At 38.6% G+C, this 23,440-nt stretch overlaps 1 protein-coding gene across 1 annotated transcript in view; it reads left to right on the forward strand.

Moving 5' to 3' along the window:
* The window catches only part of col14a1a (collagen, type XIV, alpha 1a), a 151,009-nt gene that overhangs the window by 94,479 nt on the left and 33,090 nt on the right, over positions 1-23,440 (forward strand). The window contains exons 34-37 of the mRNA XM_039619618.1: positions 12,174-12,332; positions 15,249-15,326; positions 16,830-16,916; positions 21,420-21,473. Of these exons, the coding sequence (XP_039475552.1) occupies positions 12,174-12,332; positions 15,249-15,326; positions 16,830-16,916; positions 21,420-21,473 (378 nt within the window). The remainder of the gene's footprint in view (positions 1-12,173; positions 12,333-15,248; positions 15,327-16,829; positions 16,917-21,419; positions 21,474-23,440) is intronic.

Consider the following 23,440-nt stretch of genomic DNA (forward strand, 5'->3'; position numbering starts at 1 on the left):
ACCAACACTTAGCATTGTATTATTCTAATTTCACCATAATTACATAACTAATTTATCACCACAAAAATTCAATACAGTGGTCCCACGTTTTTAGATACGTTCTAAAAATAACCCGCGATAGGTAAAATCCATGAAGTAGCCAACTTTATTTTTTACAATTATTATAGATGTTTTAAGGTTGTAACCCCTCACTACACTTTACACACTTTATATGAACATTTTCACTCTCTTGTTTAAACACCCTCAAAGTTCAAACCTTTGTAGAAAAACAAGTTCAGTATTATACAGGGTGCGCCATTTATATGGATACACCGTAATAAAATGGGAACGGTTGGTGATATTAAAGTCCTGTTTGTGGCACATTAGTATATGTGAGGGGCAAACTCCTCAAGATGGTGGTGACCATGGTGGCCATTTAGAAGTCGGCCATCTTGGATACAACTTTGTTTTTTCAATAGGAAGAGGGCCATGTGACACATCAAACTTATTGGTAATGTCACAAGAAAAACAATGGTGTGCTTGGTTTCAACGTAACTTTATTCTTTCATGAGTTATTTACAAGTTTCTGACCACTTATAAAATGTGTTCAATGTGCTGCCCATTGTGTTGGATTGTCAATGCAACCTCTTCTTCCACTCTTCACACACTGATAACAACACCGCAGGAGAAATGCCAGCACAGGCATCCAGTATCCGTAGTTTCAGGTGCTGCACATCTCGTATCTTCACACCATAGACAACTGCCTTCAGATGACCCCAAAGATAAAAGTCTAAGGGGTCAGATCAGGAGACCTTGGGGCCATTCAACTGGCCCACGACGACCAATCCACTTTCCAGGAAACTGTTCATCTGGGAATGCTCGGACCTGGCACCCATAATGTGGTGGTGCACCATCTTGCTGGAAAAACTCAGGGAACATGCCAGCTTCAGTGCATAAAGAGGGAAACACATCATCATGTAGCAATTTCAAATATCCAGTGGCCTTGAGGTTTCCATTGATGAAGAATGGACCCACTATCGTTGTACCCCATATACCACACCAAACCATCACTTTGTGTTGTTCCAGCAGTCTTGGAGGATCCATCCAATGTGGGTTAGTGTCAGACCAATAGCGGTGGTTTTGTTTGTTAACTTCACCATTCACATAAAAGTTTGCCTCATCACTGAACAAAATCTTCTGCGTGAACTGAGGGTCCTGTTCCAGTTTTTGTTTTGCCCATTCTGTAAATTCTGTGCGCCGATCTGGGTCATCCTCGTTGAGATGCTGCAGTAGCTGGAGTTTGTAAGGGTGCCATTTGTGAGTAGCTAATATCTGCCAAAGGATGTTCGACTAATGCCACTCTCCAGTGACATGCGGCGAGTGCTACACTGTGGGCTCTTGCTGAATGAAGCTAGGACAGCCACTGATGTTTCTTCATTAGTGACAGTTTTCTTGCGTCCACATTTTGGCAAATCCAACACTGAACCAGTTTCACGAAACTTAGCAAGCAGTTTGCTGACTGTAGCATGGGAGATGGGTGGTCTCGTAGGGTGTCTTGCATTGAAATCTGCTGCAATGACCCGGTTACTGCGTTCACCAGATATCAGCACAATTTCAATCCGCTCCTCACGTGTTAACCTCTTCGACATGTCAATGGCTGTGAACAAAGAGAAACTTGTAAATAACTCATGAAAGAATAAAGTTATATTGAAACCAAGCACACCATTGTTTTTCTTGTGACATTACCAATAAGTTTGATGTGTCACATGGCCCTCTTCCTATTGAAAAAAAAAAAATTGTATCCAAGATGGCCGACTTCTAAATGGCCACCATGGTCACCACCCATCTTGAGGAGTTTGCCCCCTCACATATACTAATGTGCCACAAACAGGACTTTAATATCACCAACCGTTCCCATGTTAATACGGTGTATCCATATAAATGGCCCACCCTGTAGAATGAAACCAAAGGCACCCGCGGTTCCCTTTGACGGTGCAAAACGTTTCATCGACATTGTTGTGTTTGTTGGGGAGAAAACTTACAAACATACAGTGCAGCACTTCAGAGTCACACTGCTAGCGATCGAAGATTTATGTAAATTTGACAAGCTGAACGCATTCTGTACTGTACAGGAGACGCGGCATGAGATTGATTGACAGTGGTCTACAGCCAATCAGCACGCAGAACACAGTGCGCTGTAAAAAAAAAAAAAGAGAGAGAGGAAAAAAAAGCATGCAAAATTGCACAAAAAAATCCGCAAAACAGCGAGGCCACAAAAGGTGAACTGCGTTATAGTGAGGGAGCACTGTATTATGATATGTGATTATAGCATGATGATATTATGTTGCCTGATGACTAAAAAAAAGACTAAAATGAAATTATACAATAGAGCAGCTCGTGACCATTGAAGGTTATCTATAAAAATGTCCTAATTACTATACTTAATCACATTCTCTCAATGTAGGACTACTTCCTGCTTGATTTATGACCTCAGTAAACCATTTCCTGTTGAGTTTATTTTTCCAAATAAATGACTTTAGGTCTTATTTTAACATTACCCATTTTCTAAATTATGATCCCATTCATAACAAACTTAGCAGTAAGTATCTGGGTGAACGTGGGTTGCAAAGTGGCTTTCACATGTATATCATCTGTGTGCATGCTAAAGCAGCTTCAGTATAACAGATAATTATTAACTGAGTCATCAGACGATGTGGTCGGACTATGAGATTAACTGATCTGCTGGGACTGCAGCTGCTAATGCCATGCTAACATAATATTTGGTTTAACATATTTGCTGTACCCATACAGTGATAAACTCTGTTCAGAACTTTTAGGTGGTAGTTTTTCACATAAATGTTGAGGTTTGCTGCCTTGAAACTCTGGAGAGCAGATTGGGACAGAGAGAGAAGGAATTGTGGCGGTAGCTGCCGTAGAGAGCCAAAAACATAAGAAAGCTGTATTGTATTTTTGGTGTTTTTGAAGCTGTGGCTCCTGTTGGGTGGTTTTCCAGAGGCTCCTGGGCTGAAATTTTTCTCTCAATCTGTCAGCACCGCTGTGGAGAGTGTTTAAAAATGTGATGATAGCCCCCTTTCCTATTCTCTGTCTCCCTCCCACTCTCCACTGCTTTTCTTGCACCAATTGTTTTTTTTAAACCAGTGGAGAGTGCAACGTGGGAGTAAAACTGCAGATTTCAACAACCTTTAAGTAATTTCTATGGTCTCCTGTGATAAGGTTATTGTGGACTTTTGTCATTATTTTTGATGTGATTTAAAAGAAAAAAGGATAATCTCATTTTAAACAGTCTATTTTTTTAATCAGTGCAACACAAGTGACTTTTTTTTAGAGTGTAATCCCTTTAAAAAGTTGATTTTATGAGTACACCATTAGAACAAGGACTTTAGTTGTTTATGCAGTCATACCTATTCCCTGGAGAAACCATATTATTTATTCCCCCCAAATGATTTTCTTCCAAAGGCATTTCACATTTACCTCGATGACTGGGATTACGTCTGAGCATTTTTATGTAAATTATGTTGTATCTAATTACTCTGACTGAGTGAAAATAGCAGATTCTGATGGCTTTCCTCCAACAGAAGACAATTTTGTGCTCACTTGAGAGGAAAGAGCATTTTGAGAAAAAAATAAACACAGAAATAAATACTGATGCAAATGCCCCCGCTGAATAAATAATGACATTGATTTAGCCTCAGCAGGCCCAGGAAATGACTAATTCACACTGCAAAACAAGCTGAGATAGCTGAGATAAACGAAATAATGATAATCAGGCCTTTTGTCTTTACATGCACGTTCTTCTTTGAGTGCCATTTCAGGAGCTCTTTTAATTCAACCAGTCACATTTAGATTTTGCTGTATTTTTTGTTTTTTTAAAAGACTAGTAGACGTTTGTTTGACAAATGAATAGAACTCCAAGAAAAGTTTCTATAAACATTATTTTGCTTGTTTCTTTGCTTGGAATTTCTGTGGATTTCTGCTGAAAACAAGCCAACAGCAGCCCACTAACTGTCTCTATCTCAGTTCTCAAAATGTCATGGAGTAGCTGTCCATCATTCTCTCTGCCTTTTGTCTTCTCTGTTGTTTCTCGCCGTTCTCTGGGAGAACATGACAATTTTCAGAGAGGGAACAGATGCAGAGGACTGCCTGACCAGAGGAAGTCTCCCTCTCCATTTAGACAGGATGACAAGTGAATAAGAGGAGTGTGTGTCTGTGTGTGCATGTTTGTGGGTCCTTTATAAAGGGATTACCATATGAAGACACCTCATGTGAAAGCAGGAATACTCAGCGGGATCTGGCACTGATGGAAGCACACACACAAACATGCTGAGTGTATGTTTGTGTGTGTGCTTCCATCAGTGCCATCAGTGTGTGTTCTCTCTCTGTACACAGAGGGAACAAAAACAGGTAAAGGAAGAGAAAGGAGAGCAGGGGAAGAAATGGATATGATGAGGAGTTTTAACACTTAGAGGTGAAAGTTATCCGCAATACACAACTCATTTTGCTCCAAAACTGTGCGGACACTATTTCTGTGACCCAAATGATTGAATGCCCCGCATTAAAAAGTTACTAGCAGCACATAAAGCTGTCGTTGTGTGCGCTGTAAAAAATCGACACTAAGGAAATTTCCACCTGTACGTTTGTTACTTTCTACAGCTAGTAGAAGCACTCTTAATTTGTTTATTGATTGTTATTATTATTATTTTAAATCCATATTCATGAATGTTGGTAGGTCCCCGCCTTTGACAGAACACTTTAGAACATAAACTATTTGGTCTAGAAAGTAAAAAGAGTCCCTGTAGGAAGTAAGACGTTTTTATTGTCCAGTGTAAAAAGCAAAGGATTTTCACCTTGGAGAGAGTTTGAACCCTAAGTGCATCAGTGTTTAATGAACTGTTGTGTGGAGGACACATTTATGGACAGAAGTGCAGGAATCTTGAAACAGGAATAAACTTTAAACAAGCTTTAATGCTTCCGGTTCCAGAAAACTAAAAAGAAAGCCCAAAATCCGAATGGTGATAGAGTGCCATGCCAAAGACTACAAACATACTCAGAAAACTCAGGGAAAGCAGAGCAAGGAAATGAACAACAATGTGCAAAATAAAACACAAGACAGGGGGAGACTCAGGAAATGGATACATACAGGTGGGGAACGCAGCTGAAACTAATCAAGAACGAAGGGACAAGGAGGATAAAATCAAATAAAAAAAACACCAGAGGCAAAAATATTATCAAAATAAAACATGAAGAGAAAATTATCTGTGGCGCCCATGCATGGACTCAACATATGGGTAATGACCAGAGATGGGCAGTAACCCTTTTCAAGTAACGTCCAAGATCCAGGGACCATTCTTGTCTTGTGGGAGAAGTTTAGGGAGCAGTTTCGTTTGTTTAGATTTATTTTGTTTCTGCTTTCCTAGATGTTTCTATATTTATCTGACAGATAAACCCAATCCAATGCAAGTGATGTTAGTCTTGCTATAGAAGACTATAGAAAATACACAAGGTTCATAATGTACATCCATGATTTCACTTCCTGCTGGTAAATCTTTTGATGCATGTCATACTCTTCTGTCTCTTACACTTCCTGTTGCTCTCTGCAGTGACTGTTCAAATAAAGGCATCATTTTAAATTTGTTTTTAAAAAAACGTTTATTTTACCAGAGCTAGAGTAAAAATGCTCAAATCTGCTCTAGCTTCTCATTATGTACACTGATCTTTATCAGTAAGACAGGAATAATGAGACTTGTTTGTTTGTTTTTCAGCATCTCTAAATGTCAAACCAGACCCAGTTACAGGCCAAATAATGGTTTACATCAACAAAATAAGTTGAGCATTTAATACTGTACTATATGATTGGGATTCTAATAAATTCTAGTATGTCTAGCTTGATAATCAGTGTATGGTCAGCTTACAGCATACAGTATGAGCTAGACAACTTTTTTTTTCTCTTGCAACTACACAAAAAACACATGCAAGAGCAACAGTTTCTTCATGTGTAATCAGGCATCATCCCCTCCCCCTTCTTCAAAAAAAATCTAGGGTGTGAAGATCTCTGTATTAAAACCACAAAACCAGATACAAATTGAACTTAAGAATCCAACTTTATTCATGTTAAAGTGATAATTCAAATTCAAATTTCATAAACAAAACACTTTGTTTATCAGGCACAGAGAGCACCAGATGAGACATAGAATATCAAAAAATCATCAATGCAAAAACGTCAATGCTATCTAAAATGACCAATCGCAAATGTATCCAGATCATAGCAAGACTGTGTAGAGCTGTAGTCATCAGTGCAGAGGTTAAACAATAAAGGCAATAAGACATAAGTTAACCAACACCCTCTATGTCCAATCTGTAATAAATCAATAATGCATAAAATGAGTCCAGGTGAAAGCTCAGGGCCATGCAGAGATGTTTGAAGTTAAAAAGGGGCACATAGAACCAGGCTGAATAACAACAACCCACATTCATCAAGAATCCAATATGGAATCGTATCATACTATATCACTGTCATTAGGTGTTGACAATGCAAAGCAAACATAGCCTATGTTTTTCATGGATGATCTGATATCGTCGTGTTGGTGTTGTTCCCAGATCATCATGAAAATGTTGTTCCAGGTTCAACATTGCAAGTGACCAATCACATTGTTGTGACGTTATTCTTTTGCACGCCAAGCCATTCGTGCATTTATGAAATTCCAATGTTGCAAGGACAATATCAATTCTGCTTAGCGTTTATTAAAGGGTTAGGGTTAGGATTAGGGTCAGGGTCCGTTGATCGGTGGACAGAGGCGGTTTCTCGCAGCTTAAGTACAGTTTTTTGTTTTACGGCGGTTTTTCCTGAAGTCGCAAAAGTATGACGTCACAACATTCTGATTGGTCACTTGCAATGTTGATCCTGGAACAACATTTAGTATGATGATCTGGGAACAACACCAACACGACGATATCAGATCGTGCGTTTTTCATGATGGGTACAGTGTTGCTGTTGAGGGGTTACTGCTGCTCCTGCTGCTGATAGTGCTGGACTGCAGGGCTGTGTTGATCTGAGACTGTAGACATTTAAAGTCCATAGGAGAGATGGTCTCTGATTAAACAAGTGTTATGAGATAATAATAAAATCCAAAGATTGTTGACAGCACATGGAACCATGAGGCAACAGATTAAAAAAAACTGTGGGAAATAAACTCGGCTCTGCCTGTGAGTCACTCTTTGCTGTTGCATTAATCTATTATTTAATTTTCCACACTTAACAAAACCTAATCCATAATAAAGTAATGATAGAAAAATGTTATAGGACCAAAACAATTGTGTTTATTATTGTTTTTATACTTGAGTACCTCTGCAATGCAACAACTGGTACATGTGTTATTGTTACCTGTGCTCTTTGTAAACCAGCTGCTGAGGGATCCACTGCCTTTATCAGCCTCACACAGCTCCTTCTGTCACTGTTTCCTCCTCCTGTCCTTACAGGGCATGTCTAGACAATGTTATATCATGAGGAATAATCTAAAAAAATCTATACACATAGAACACACACACACGCACATACATCTATACCTTCTCCAGAATACTGTGTGTACTATGTCCACAAGTTTTCATCATGTTGCTGATCCAGAATCCTTCCCTTATTATTTATTCCTAGTACTATAATAATAAAATAATAATAATAAAAAACAAAGGAATAAATATAAAATAATGTATTTATGAGGATTTAATTTGTTTCAGTATCCACTCTGTGCAGGCAGAAAGCTTATTAAATGTTTAAACTGTAGAGATACAATAAGTCTGCTGCTGTAAAATCAGTATTTTGTCATATATGAAATATTAATCTAATATATCTGTTTCTTAATGTAACTTCTTTAAAACAGTGTGTTTTTAAAATATCATAATTATATTAATCCATAATTATGTGGATATGCATATTAGATAGTTTTTAATTAAATATAAGCCCTCCAGAAAGGTGGAGAAAAGCCTTGTAACTTACTTTAAAACTAAATATGTTCCCTAAAACGGCGGACAGAGCTACAGATCCATGACACCCTTACCCAGTTAGCTAGCAGCTAATGACACCACTACTTGTGCAGTTAATAAAAGGACAGGTAATGTTTTATCGCGCTGTTGCACACACAGCACGCTCATTTGTTTCAATTCGTCAGTTGCCACAAGACAACTTAACAACGTGTACATAAAAACCTAATACTCCTGTGTGCTATAGACTATAGTGTAAGATGTACAACCTACATACTGGTTTCCCAATGAATTTGTGTTTCCCCCGCAGCTCCGCACCGCCCAGGCAGCAAAAATCCGGGTGCTCTTTGCGAGCTCGTTCCCACCTCGTAACCAGCACGCTCTGCCGTCAAGGGCGAGCATTGGTTAATGGTAGTCATGTGACTGATGCAAGCGAGATCCTTTTATTTAGCAAAATTGTGATTTGTAGTTAAATGTTACTGTTGAGAGGTACAGGCAGGACACGCACACACACATAAAAGGAGCAGGTGCTCAAGCCTGATGTGCCTGGTGCAGCTACATACTACTGAATCCCCAAAATAATCATTTCTACATATTTTACTTTATGTTGACATTCATATACAGCCATGATAATAGTGATAGCTCTGTGTTATGTTTTTGTTTTTCTGATATCATAGTACTTTTGAGTTCAATTTGTGAGACTCATCACCCAAGTTATATCTGCAACATGACAAACATAACATAGCGCTGTCAGTCACACAGTCACAAATTTATTTATTTATTTAACCTGAAAAATAAAGCAAAACAAGTTGTGTTAAAGTGAAATAAACTATCTTTTGACAGAGATACAAGCAACTGAGGTACTTTATATTTCACATGCAGCTGATGTTTAAGACAGCAGAAAATAGCAGCGTGTGTGTGCGTGTGTGTGTCTGTGTGTCTCTGTGTGTGTGAAGGAGAACGAGCGGGAGACAGCAACAGAGTAATTTATCTTGTTATGGCAGCAGTATTGGCTGTGAGCGGCTCCAGCCAGCCATCTGACCTGCAAGGTACAGCTCAATGCAAAAAGCATTATACTAGTTATATTTCTTAAATTCCATTCTCAGTTATTGTTGTCATGGCTTTTGTTTTACTTTATTGTCTTATGCCGCACTGATAAGTTATATTTCCAAGTCTCAGTTTTGAGAATTTATCTCTTATTAGGTGTGTGTGTTTGTCTCAAATGGACAAATACAAACACAAAACAGTCTCGTAATGTTGAAGGTAGTTTTAAAGTCACTCATTTGTTGCAGTGTAAATAAAAGAAGCCTGTTTAAAAGAGTCATCTTTTTAATTCTGTGTGTAGTCTTTACTGAGTCCTTCTCTAAGGGATGCCACAAGGCCACTGACACTGGGTGGTCTGTGCTGGGATACTAGAGGATGTAGTTGATTGTACCTAACTATGATGTGAGATCAAGTGCAGCCCTTTGAGATGAATCTCTGTGGAAAATCATCACATAATCAACAGGGTGAGAACAAAACTATTAAAACAACTGGTGAGCTTCAGTGTAAAAGTAAGATATAAGCTATAAGAATATGAGCTACGGATGAAAATAAAAACCTATATGCAATTAGTCGTGTATAAGAGTATGAGGGGTACAACGATTCTTAAAGCTATATACATTATTGAAGGTCTTTTTAAAAAGATATAAAGTATAAATGAATTATTAATAAGCCTTTATGTGTTATTGAAATTCTGTGTACGCTCTAGTGCAAGTGAGGAAACAATATAAGCAAGGCAACGCTCGCAACGCTGCATGTGCTGATTGTTCACAAATAACTGTGCATGTTTAACTTCTAGCCAGTCATGATACTTTCATATGCACGTCATAGGACAAGGGTGTCAAACATAAGGTTTGGGGTCCAGAATCGGCCTTGCAAATTCACCAGTCGGCCCCATAGGATGGCTTTGAAAAATATTAACTGTATCTTTGCATTTTATAGCAATATAAAACATATTAGAAAGCATTATAAAGATTTAGTTTTATGGCTTTAAAATAAATAAAGACCTCCAGCATTGGCCCTTCATACTACACAGAAGTAATCAACTTAGAGATGAACAATTAAATGATAGGAAAGTTCCTGTATGTTCTAATAAAATGATATTTTCTGTCAATTATAATTACAGGACAGTCTGACCATTGAGCTACTTTCTGTAATTTTACACATTTATTTCTTTAAATTTAAGTCCAAAGAGCTGCGCTGACAGATTTCTTTCATTTACCACAGCAGAGATGTATTATTTAAATTGCACTTCTTTTTCTTACATTAAGATATGTCAGATGTCTTAGGGGCAGGGGTGTGTTCGAGGGCGGTGTCCTGCAGGTTTTTAGATAAGACCCTTGAACACACTGACAATGAAATAGAGCTTCTTCCAAGACATGTTGAGGAAGTCCAGTCCATGTGTTGGATCATAGATACTGGAAGAGGCTGGCTTAGGGTATAGATACTGGAAGAGGCTGGCAGCAATTTGGCAACCTGGGACTATGAAATGTTAGTGAATTCAGGGGCTTTAGACACTGATTCATCCATTTGCTTAATTGCTTATCCATTTCAGGGTTGTGGGGGCTGGAGCCTATCCCAGCTGTCATAGGACAAGAGCAGCTAAGTAATTGGTGATGAGTGCATTATACATGGAGAGGGGCTTTATTTTAGTTCAGAGATTGTTTTTTAATGATTCATCAAACAATGAGGAAAGCAATAAAAGACATTTAATATCAATCTGAAAACCTGTCAGCTAGTCTGCTGATTTAAGCCTCTGGGGATACTGGATAGCCAGAGGATAGAAGGGGCAAGACTTTTTGTTGCATCCACCATTCAAAAACATATATAATCAAAAAAGATATTAGAAATGCTAAATCAGCACCACAGGATAGCCGATTGTTTCAAATTGTTATTCCACAAATGTTTTCCCTAACCAAATGGTTTTTAAATGTGCTTGGTCAAAAGTGCTCAGGCTGCAAGCAAACTATAAAAAACAGAAAGTCTTTAGTAGTTAAAAACACATTTATCTGTTTATCATGAGTGCAAAATACAGTGAATGAGTAGTAAACAGCGTATATCTGCTTCCTGCAACTGTCAACCCGATTATTCCGATTTCACACAATCCACTGTTAAGAAGGGAAGAGTGTATCAGTCTTTAGTTTTCAAGACCTCCACAAGCCTGAAAATCAGTCATTGCTTTAGGAAATCCAGCTAGCCTGAAGGTGAGTGACTGACATCTTTTCTGCACACACAAACACACACTGGCCTGCATTCATTCCCTAAACACCAATGTTAACCTGAACTGAAACCACTAAATGCCACAGAATGTCGGCAAAATGTCTGCACCATAGAGGATTTCATCATCTTTTATATCATAAAAGTGTAGCACTCACACACTCACACACCCTTCATGCCCAGTGAAGTGTGCAGAACAGAGGATGAGAACAGAAAGTCGTTCTACAGTAAAGCGGGCGCGTACGCGTCAGCTGATGAATGGTCTCTGACACTTGAATATGAACTTTGTCAAACTCCACATTAGCTGTAGCTTGTTTGTGTGGCTTTGTGCATGCATTTAGAAGTGGACACATGCATTTGTAGTCCTGTGGCTTAAAACCGGCTTAAGTAATGTGAAAGAGCAAAGTAGTTCACGTAATTGTGAATAATGCGGACACTAATAGTCTAGTTTATTCCTGTCCTTCAGCATGATGCTGCCCTCTTTGCTCATTAACTGTGTGACCAGTTGAATTTCACGGTTCATGGCTCTGGCAGCGGTTTCCTCTAAGGAGGCAGTTTTAGCTCACAGGCATCCAGCACTCAGCTCAGACAGGGTAATTGAAGTGTGTGGATGCTTTTAGACTGGTTTTATTAAAAAATACATACACAAAAGAACTCATTGTGACTGATTAGTAAGTAAAAAGATTGCAAATTGTTGACGCGCTCTTCTGGAACATTCACAGTGAAGGGAGTCAGATGTTTTATACTCTGGCTGATCATTACCTGTGACAGTGCTGCACTTAAAATCAGCAGCTCCATTTGACGTCTGTGTAGCTGTTTGTGTGTTTGGGCAGACCTGCAAAATGGTAAACTCTATGTAGTGCTCCGTATAGTGTGGAGTGAGTGATTTCAGACACACCGCCAAAGCATTTCTAATGCACCCAATTATCTTTTTGCCCATTCAGCTCCATGTGACCATCAGCAAGATGTCTGTGAAGGTGGTACTGGATTGCTCAGTGGTTGGGGAGAAATACATTAATGCAGCTGGTAACATCACCACCGATGGAATGGAGGTCCTCGGAAGGACGGTTCGATCCAGAGGTAGACAAGACAGCTCTGCTCCGGTTAGTATGAATACTTGTTTGGATCAATGTAAAAAGGAAGCACTGACTCCAAAGTGTATTAACAAATGCACATGTAGGTTTTGTTTCAAGACAGCAGCTGATAGGATGACTTGAAAAATGAACAGGGAAAGGTGAAGTTGCTTCTTGCCAGAGTCATTTTACAATCTGTTTCAAATTACCAGAAATGACCAGGCACCTGAGTGAGTGTGTGTGTGCGTGTGTGTGTGCATAATTATGGCCTGTTAAGTGGCAGCCATAAATATTCACAACCATTTCATTAAGTCACTCAGTAGGAGTTCATTTTATTTATTGCAAGTGGAAATGCACAAAGTGTTTTATATATTCTGTGTTAGCTGTTCTCTACCCATTAAATAGCACAGGCACTCAAAAAAAAGAGCTTTTGGCAGACACAGTGAGGGATGAAGGTAAGATAACCTGGGCGTTTGGAAATACTAAGTATTTCCAAAAGCCCAGTGGTAAATGTATACTACTGAGCTTTTCCAAAGAAAAATATCAGCTGATAAATGCTCTTTAATTATATTTTCTCTACCTAACAGATTGTTCTCCACTGCCAGTGAAGAAAATGGCTATTTATTTAAAAAAATGTCTACTGGGTTGCCAACAGTATTTGCAAAAAGCACTTGAAAATGGAATCTGAATCTCATGTCGTACAGAAGAATCAATTTAGTCTAACAATTCTATGTTTTACAAGTGGAAACAAATTGAACTGGAAACAATCGTAAACATGTTCGTGTTCATAATTACCTTTGTGTTTAGTTGATTTAAAGGAGTACAAGTGTGACAGAATAAAATCATACACTCACTGGGTGCTTCATTAGTTACACCTTGTTAGCAACCGTTTCAACCCCGATTTGTCATCAGAGTTGCCTTAATGCTTTTTGGTACAGATTCAACAAGGCGCTGGAAATATTCCTCACAAATACTGGTCCATGTTCACATGACAGCTTCACAAAGTGATTTCAGATTTGTCAGCTGCACATCCGTGATGTGAATGATGTAGTGACTGTGGAGGCCAGCCGAGTATTGTGAGTGTTTAAGAAACCAGTGAGAGTATTTGAGCTTTGTGACATGGTACGTTATCCTGCTGGAATACAGAATGGTCATAAAGGGATGGACATGTTTAGCAACAATACTCAGGTAAGCTGTGGTCATGTAAATGATGCCCTGTTTGTACTAATGGACCCAAAGTGTGTCAAAAAATATCCCCCAGAAATTGAGACTCATCTGACCAGTTAATGTTTTTACAGTATTCCCATTTTAGTGAATTAGTGATAGCTGTAGCCTCAGTTTCCTGTTCTTACCTGACAAGAGTGACGTGTGGTGTGGTCTTCTGCTGCTGTCCCCCATCTGACACTCAGATTTGACATGCTTTAGCTTCAGAGCTTTACCAATTTAAGCTCTTCCTTACATTGGTTGTAACGAGGGGTTATTCGTGCTACTGTTGCCTTCCTATCAGCTTAAACCAGTCCAGCCGTTCTCCTCTAACCTCTGGCATCAAAGAGGTACTTTTTACTCAGATACACACTCACTGGATGTTTTTTTCTACTTTGGACCATTCTGTGTAAATCTTAGGGATGGTTATGCTGGAACATACTAAATCAGCAGCTTGCAAAATACTCTGGCACCAACAACCATGCCACATTCAAAGTCACTTAAATCCCCCTTTTTTCCCATTCAAATGCACCACTTGAACTTCAGCAGGTCATCTTAACCATATCTACATCCCTAAATGCATTGAGTTACTGCCATGCATTTGCTTTAACGAGCACTTGAACAGGTGGACCTAATAAAGGCTCTGGTGAGGGTATAATGAGACATATAGCATTTGTCAGTGAGCTCAAATTATGAAATGAAAATGGGTCAAACCCCCAAACGATTCACAGCAAGCCCGTATCTTTTGCTCTTAACATTAGTTCCAGCTCTACTGTAAGAACTCAGGCTCTTAAATTCCAAGACCCCCTGCGGTGCTGCAATACAAGCACTACAGATATATAATTATAAGCAGTGCCACATCAGCAGCAGGAGAGCGCACCAGTCTTTAGGAATTAAAAACATCTGAGCCAAATTTTCATTTACAAATTTTCATCTTCCCAATAAATTGAACTGCATATGGTATTATTTATCATCTGATGATATTATGTAAATAAGGGTGTTGGGTATCTTTTAAATTAAATGTAATTTAACTGATTTTTGTTTGTTTTTTTAACAACCTTAAGACTTTTATCAGCAGATCTGAAAAAAATGTGCATCCCATCATTATAAATGACACAGTAAATCTGATGATTATAGGAGTAATACAACAGTGTAAAGAAATACAGTTTTCTACTATATTCAACATGAACTCAGTTTCCTAGATGAAACTGCTTTATTTTAATTTTTTTACGTTTAAGAGGGGTTTTCCATAAATATAGGTTGTCTCTGATTATATATGCATTACACTGGAATGACGAAGTTTGAGGTATTGGGAATGTCAACACTGCTCTTCTAATAAAATAAACAGTGTACGGGAGCAGAGCCCCTCTTAAGTTTTGATGCTAAAATTTTGAAATGAATCAGACATAAGCCAGTGACATAATTTATAGCCAGGCCAAGACCAGCGGAGCATTGAGAACATCCAGTTTGTTTATTAAAGCAATCAGCTAGACTTCATATATCTGTCTTCCAGCACATTTCAGCTTGTTATTAAAGCTCCTAAGCAGCCAAGCTGTCTGTCTTCTTGCTTCTTATCAACACAGAAACACAGCATTACAAAAATCCTGGGTAATATTGCATTTCTAATGCAAGTTGTCTTTTAATTCAGCATTTTATTTACCTAATATACATCGCAACTGCAGTATTAATGCAAAGTTTATATGTATATCCATATGTACTCATACATCCACATGTGTTTTACAGTTCCAGCTCCAGATGTTTGACATTATCTGCAGTACTTCCTGGGCCAGCAGAGATAAGTGTTGTGAGCTGCCAGCACTGGTAAGTAACATTTCTCCCTCTACTTAAACCTACTCTATGAGATAATTTGGTACGTACCTGACCTCTCTTCTTCTGTGCATTATTCACAGAATATTAAAACTCCATAATTAAAGTGATAAGTATGGTTCCAATCAAAGCCAAAATGCTTATTCAATTAATTTAGTTTAATGTGAAAGAAATTCTCTTAATGAGACCAGTTGTGTATTATGCATAGACAAAAAGTCACAAAAAGTGTGTGTCTGCCTTTATGGTAGCACCAATCAATTAACACCCCAGGCATAAAATGTAATCCACTGAGCAAACACTAAGATACTTATTAATTGCACACCTGTACAATAGGGTTCAAAATGCAATATCTCAACGTACTAACCAATTTCTCTGAGGCCTGAGTGTTATCAACACATCACTGGGTAATAAAATGCATGGCAGTTATTGTCATGAGTGCAGAAACTCGCGGTGTCTGAAAAATTAAATAACTTCAAGGTGATAAGCTGCATTGACTTTTATTTATTTTCAGTGTGTTGTTTTTAAGGTAAGTTGTACGGCTACAGCAAAAGAGTCAAATCTTATTGTAAAAATATGTGTTTCTTTGGCTGCCAACTCCTCCTACATGATCAGGAGTTGAGCAGCCAAACTTGGCATGCAGGTAAGTAGATATTATGATATTACCGTGTTGCCTAGTAACTACCTAGCAACAATGGCCTGTTTTTAGCAGAGCCCTTGAGTAAGTCGGAGTCCTGTCAGCAGGGGTTAAGAATTCGGGTCTTCACGTGGGTCATGTAGCCTTGAGTGCTAGTGGTTAGCTGGCAATTAGAATGTGTGCTGACTTGTTTTAAAAGTGCAGGGGCTGGGTCTGGTACCCAGCGTTTTGAGTTTATTTTGTATTTCAGTATTAAGTTCTTGTGTGATTATTTTAGTTAGGGAGTAGTTGAGTTTATTCAGTAAGTACAAATTTGAAACAAGTAGGCATGCAAAAAGTATTGATTACTCACTCTCACTGAAGTATAGTTTTTTAAAAAAAACTTTATTTAAATGCACTTTGTAAGGACATTGTCTGCATTTACGGTTTGTAAAAAAATATGCAGTTGTGTAGTAATAATAAAGAAAACAGTTTATGCTGCATTTAAACTAAAAATTAGTTGTTTCTGTAATTGCAAAATGAACTTTCTTAAGGGGAAAGATGTGCTTTTCTCTAAGAAAAAGATGTATTTTTAGCTGGTTTGTTCTCCATTGACCAAAGAAGTCCACAGTATGATATAAGTTATTAAATTATTTGTAGTAGTCAAGGTGACCAGGCAAAAATATTACTTTTACTGGGCTGTAAATTTAACACGGATCCAAACACCTAAGACAAACCGGCCAATGATAGCATGTTTTACAAGTGTTATCTTTTTTTCCGGCAAAGTCAAAGCCTGTTTATGTGTGTTTTTAGTGCAGCTCAAGCCTGACCTGAATATTGACCAAAGACACAGCACACACATTCTGTGAACTGTCTATTTTCAGAGAGTTGAAGAGCAGTGCCCTCCCATGCCTCATGCCTGTACCTGCTCTCAGGACAGTAAAGGACCTCCAGGACCATCTGGACCACCTGTAAGAAGATATTTATACGCATTTATTCTTTAATGTAGTTACTTAAACACTCATACTCTGCCTTTTATGAACAAATCATCTGATGTGGAATCACTCTGATGTGGAAATCCTTTAAATATTTCCTCTGCTCTCTGTGCTTTTTATCCTTCTTTGTGTTGTTAGAAACTCAATTGAACTCTTCCTTTAGATCAGTTACTCATTCGCTTCATCTTGTCTCTCAAGACTGTCATCAACTAGAAAATTCTACAGAAGTAAAGAAAAAGTGTTTGGATGGTCATTAGTGGACACTGCTCGTAATGTCAAAGTCAGTCCAACATTTTCAATGTGAACATACTTCGACTGAATTAATTTTAGTTAAGGTCAGTGCTGTCGATTTTACTCCACATAGGACTTCTATTCAGCAAGATGTTAATTAATACTTTTGCAATCAAAGGTGTTACCTCCTGCTTCACAGTTCAGATACAGAAGCTTAGTCTAACTATAGTTTATGACAAAATCACAAAGACCAGAGCAAAAGACATCTAAATATGTAATATATCACACTGTGAATAAACTCTAGATGGAACAGGGTGAATATATCCAGCAACACAAAACGACATGATATCAAAGGGTAGATAAAAGTGCTTTTAGAGTCTACCCTATGTTTTGTGACATATACACAATAACAAGTCTTTTTTCCTTTCATCAATTAATGCCTGAAGACACTTTTCCATTTCTTAGAGGCATTTTCACTGAGGTGGCTGAATGTTAGAAAGAGTTGGGGTGTACATGCCGAACAGCTGTATTCCTCTCACGCAATCACAGATTGTACCAGAAAGAGGTCGGGAGATGAGAGCGACTAAATGAGCTCATTTGCAGCCCGAGACTTTTTGTCTAAATTCTTCTTTTTCTCTCTTCACCACTTTCATTTGCGCTATCGCTTCTTAAGTTCTCTCTCTTTGTCTTTGTCGGCACCTTTGGGTAGCGGGGGGAGGAGAGGGGTGTAGATCCACACTGGTATAGTTTGAGAAAGTAATTACTGGGCGACTCCATTTATCACAGCCAAGTAAAATTCCCCCCTATTTTTTTTCCTTGTCCAACGAGCCAGATCTGCTTTCTCATTGGTAGGGTTATATCCACAGGTCACAGCCCTCTCCCTCTGGATTTGTTAAAACTCCAGTTCTATAGCAAAGGCAAGCTCTATGTTGTATAAAATATTCACATTTTATGGGGAAACTACCAAAGAATTGAAATTTCTCATGTAATATTTAGGATTACATATTGTTCTCTGTTTCTTTCATGTTTTCTATATACAGTCTCTGTTGCTTCTTCTGTTTTCCAGAGATCAATATAGAAAATACCTTAGCTTCTCACTTTTCATTGTTTTTCTCTGTTTTATTTATTTTACCTCCTCCTCCTGCTTCGGGCTCTTTCTCTCGTTTTATTGTCGTTTTATGCCTCTCTGTAACTGTTTCTGTCGCTCTGTCTGTGTCTGTTACTCTCGCCCACATTGAATGGGCTTCTTAAATCACATTTTAACTGCAGGATATGGGAATAGATGAATGGTGTGATGGCGAAATCATAGCTGCTTTTGTGCTAAAACTGCACACTGTATTGTCATTGGGATTTAGAGAAAGGAGGAAAAATTATTACAACTCCCCTTGTTAAAGACAATATAACGGTTGGTTCACGTGTACTGTGAAAACAGAGATCGACTCTTCTGTTGTTGTGCTGCTAACACTTTGTTCTCTCAAAAAAAGGGGGAGGGGGGTAAAGCTCAATCAAATAAAGCTGTAAAATAAACGTGTATCAGGTAGATGGATACCTGATACAGCGTCTAATACTACAGTCACATTGGGGGAAACAGTAGTTGAAGACTACGGTTCAACTAAAATTAATGCAACTGTGTGAAATGAACTTGCAATCTAGTTGCATTTGAAATGGTTGCTTCAAAGATGGGGAACATGTTTGCAATCACTCGCACTCGGTTGCTTCTTACTAAAGCAAGCGAGTACCAAAGCGACTTTGGTACAAAGATGGCAATAAAAAGGTGGTAAGATGGCGTTAATCAGCTATCAGTTTGCGATTAAATGGGATCAAATTGACAGTTACATTTAGTCTGTTAGTGATAAATTGGTGAACATCGTAAATCTGTTGCCATCTACATACATATACATTTACATTAAACATATTATTAACACTGTAACTACTTACATTCAGAGTCCAGCCACAACCTCATAGACTTGAAACAGAAATTCTGAAATTCCTCCACAAATAGTGACGTAGTTGCTGCAGGATGGAAATTTCATTGCATTTCATTAAAGATGTATGCTGTGCATGCATTCCACCCTGTAAAAAGAACAGTTCCTTAAAAACCTAAAATTACTGTGACATGGATGAATGAGTGGATGTAAACTTCTGACCACAACTGTACTGGGGCTATAACCAGAATACAGGCAGTGGGTAACCAGTCCAATCGAGTCTTCTCTTGCAATTAGACATCTTGCAGAGATGTTGCATATCCTTGCAGACTTACTTAGATTGATTCCAAGTGAGTCTTTAGATTGCATCAGTCTGTATTTATAAATTAGATGCTAATTATTTGCAAGACTTTGCTAATCTGTCTGAAAGTGACTGTAATAAGTCCAAGTTGGACCACAGTCGTCAGAAACAGGTTGCCTCCCATCATGTAACCATTGCAATCAGCTAGTGATTAAAAGTGGTCACCTAGAAGTTGAAGGTTTTGCACACTGACTTAATTTTAGAATAATATTAAATGGGTAATTTCAGTAATGTCATGAAAAAAAACAAGGAGCCAAATAAGAAACTGTAATAGCAGAAAGAAAGTTTTTGTAATAAACAGAACATGCACTTTTGTCTGCTGTATTTTTCCAGTGTGCAGACTACGGACGTAATCACTCACAACAATGCTGAGCCTTTCTTCCTCAGAGTAATTTTTATGTTTGCATTCACTGCCAGATGTACGTCTTTTCCTGCCTCACACAGCAGCAGACCTCTTCACTTTTCAGCATTTCAAATACTATTGATTGGCTGAGCTGAACTGCAATCTGTGCCGTCTGATTTGGCACAGACTCAACTCAACGCTGAACATCAGTCAACAATCAATCTAAAACTAAGGAAAGCAAGACATGCTCAACCTGCCATGTCTGTTTGTTCAAAATGAATAGTGCCCATGCTGTTTGAGATCCAAGCATTATTTAAAAAATGTAAATTTCCCTTCGGCATAAAATTGTTAAGTTGAACAATAATTGCTCCGTTTTTTCCACATTCATTAAAGTCTCGTGGAAAAATCCAAATATAATTACATGTGCTGTTACTGTTGGAAGCTCATTTCAGTTTCTCTGCAGGTTTTTCCGTGCCTCCATCAAGTGCTCTGATTGTTTAGAAGAATCCATTAAAACAACAGAGATACATTTTTGAACTGATGAACAGGCCCAGTCATTTTAAATACTACTTTTCCCCTGATGTGATTTTACAAAGAGCCATTTCACCATCGATTGAAAGTATTTCAAAATAATTCTTGGGGTCATTGGTCATTGTAATCATTCCTGTCCTACCTGACAAAATGAAATTAAAAGCTTCATGTTGAGATATTGGCTGTCATCTGTAGCTTTTTTTGTTAATAGAGTTGTGGCCCAGGAGCAAACCTTTGGCTGTCTAACAACGAGTATTCCTCCACATCGAAAACTAAAAACACTGGAAAAAACCCTTTTTGATTTGGTTAACTTGGTCTGCTGTTACATTCGCTTTCATTAAACTTTGATTTTGGTTTTGTTAGCTAATTTAGCCTGTAAATTCTGTCACTTTACGTTTAGGTAAACAATCCAAGACCAGCACAGACATAAGGAATCCCTGCAGAGAGCACTGACTACATCTAAAAGAGACAATATATCCTACATCTACCGAGGGCATATTAAAGCAAACTGATTGGTGTTGACTTCCAATTGATAGAAATTATCGAAAAGATAATCTGCTAAGAAAAAAAGTAAAGTATGGCTCACCTCTTGCTTTTACCACATCTGCATGTCTTTTCTCATATTCCTCCTGCCCTTGTCCCCTACGGTTAAATACTTCAGGAACTACCTAGTTGCCCCCAGCTTCCCAAGGCAGACCTAGTTAAGCAAACACAGGAAGAGGATATATCCCAAATGGGCCAATGATTAGCAGATGTGTGTTGCCTGTCCCTGGATAAACCTCGAGGATAGAAGGGTCAGCCTGAGGTTTACGGCTTTAGATTCTCGCTGTTAGTCACAGATGCAGATGCAGCGTAATAAAGTGTAGAGCTCACAGGGGCAGTTTACAGCATTATGATCAGTGCTGGCTTCTGTCCATGAGCCTCACAATCCATTCATATGAAAGACACGTGGCGTTCTACATTTAGTATATTTTTAAACATAAACCCCAGTTTCCATGTTTTAGTGGAAGTCTTGATAAATTTACACTCTTACAACCCATGTTTTTTTTCTTTCTGTTATTACCGTGTGTCTCTGGTGTTTGTTTCAGGGTGGTCCAGGCATACGAGGAGCCAGAGGAGACAGAGGCGAGCCAGGAGTGACGGTTTGTAAAATGCTCTTAAATTCTGGGACACTCTATTGTTCTGCTACAGTCTTGAACATTTACTGTATTTCACACGGTTAAGGCATGAAAAATGTTCCACAGTGGGAAAGCAGAATCGCCGCATGAGTTAAAAATAATGTTGAGACTGGATTTTGCCAGACGAAATTTTGGTGTGTGCTGTGGCAAGAAGCAGGTGGGAAATGGCTGCGAGTACGGCTGCCAGCATAAATGGGCATAATTTCCGTGATTTTTACAGAGGGATAAATTGAGCCTTGAACTTTGAAATATGTTTCTTGGATGACATCTAACCCCTTTAGTAGAGCCTCATGATTTCACCTGTCACAGTTCAGTCAGTCAGTCTGCATGAACAAAATGAAGGTGGATCAGTTTGCAAAAGCCAGTGAGTTTGTCTCTCACTGTGTAATAAATTTAAATGGATGCCCGGATGATTTGTTTATTTTTGTGTGGTATTCTGCATGTGCTGGTCTACATCAGTGGGTCCAAGAACAAAGCAACCATCGCCTTATGTTTAACGACAGAGTCAGTGATGAAAGTGTAAAATATCTGACTTTGAAAGAGTTTCAACAGCATTCAGGTTACATACCTGTGGTTTAAAGGAAGCTGATATTTGCAAGGGTATATCTCACTTGTCTAGTTTACCTCCACTCGCCGCCATCCTGACTGACTGTGATGTTTGCATCTGCTCCGGTTTTGGTATGGTCGTCTGTTCCAAACTGTTACTAAACATCCAGCTGCAGCAGTCGCTACAGATCCTGATCCTGGTGGAAATTTCTCTGAACCAAAACTCAGTTCCCATGAGTGGAATTTAATCTTAAAAAAACAAGTTCTGAAGCTTTTTCTTCTTTGAAGGAGGCAACATTGGTGCTGCAGCTTGTGCTGAAAACCTCAGGACTGTCAGTCAGGAAAATAAGGTTGCATATCGCAACCATATGTTCCACTTTTTTACCTCAGCGGCAGCGCGTCAAGTGCGACACATGAAGTGTCCCACAAAAAAATAAACCAAAACATATAGTCAGTAATGACTGTATGTGATGTTTTTCATGGGTGTAATTATGTTAGCTATGAAGAGAGATGTGGCTTTCTGTACCGCAGGCACAGACACATACACACAGTAGAGGATATTAATATACAGTGCTGTGCAAAGCTCTCGAGTCACCCCTTATTTCTTCAGATTTTGCGTCCAAGGAGCCAGACTGAAGTGCTATTTTTTCACAACACATTCTCCCAAAGCGTAACATTTTACACTAGGTGACAAATCGTCAATATGTTACACTTCCGGGCACCCAACACATCCCTAGATTATGAGATCGGAAAAAATGAGGAAACATGAGAACCATTTGGAATGAATCTACACATGTACGTTCATTTTACTTAAATCGCTTTGGAAAACACTATCTAATGTTATTAAAGTGGTGGTTAAGGTTAGGGATAAGGTTAGGGTTAGGGCTGGAATACATGGCTGGAACATGTATTACAACAGGAGCATCATTCTACTGGATTTCATCCATTACCCAGCACGTAGCACACACAGATGGTCACCTTTCGCGTTCCCTAGGAACGCCGCAGGACTTGACAAATCAGAATTATATTAGGCCTCGAGAGTGAGAGCGGGCTACTTTTTCAGAGGAATTTTTACAAACTCTAGTTTTCCCTTCTATACTGTATTTACATGAATGTTTGGACATGTTTCAATAACTCATTGCACTTTTTCCACATTTATTTGGCAAAATATAAAGAAATGACTGGTGATTCAAGACTTTAACACAGTACTGTGTGCCTGTCCGATCATCCTAACAGCAGCATTCGTACATCTGTGTCATCAGTGTGCTCCTCCCTGAACTCATCTTTATTCAATGCTACTAATTCATTTGAGTGAATTACAGATTACAGGATAACGGTGGATAAAATGCAAAATAAATTGTTCTGTTAGCAAAATAAACCTTAAA

The sequence above is a fragment of the Oreochromis aureus genome, linkage group 11, assembly GCF_013358895.1.
Source record: "Oreochromis aureus strain Israel breed Guangdong linkage group 11, ZZ_aureus, whole genome shotgun sequence".
NCBI lineage: Eukaryota > Metazoa > Chordata > Actinopteri > Cichliformes > Cichlidae > Oreochromis > Oreochromis aureus.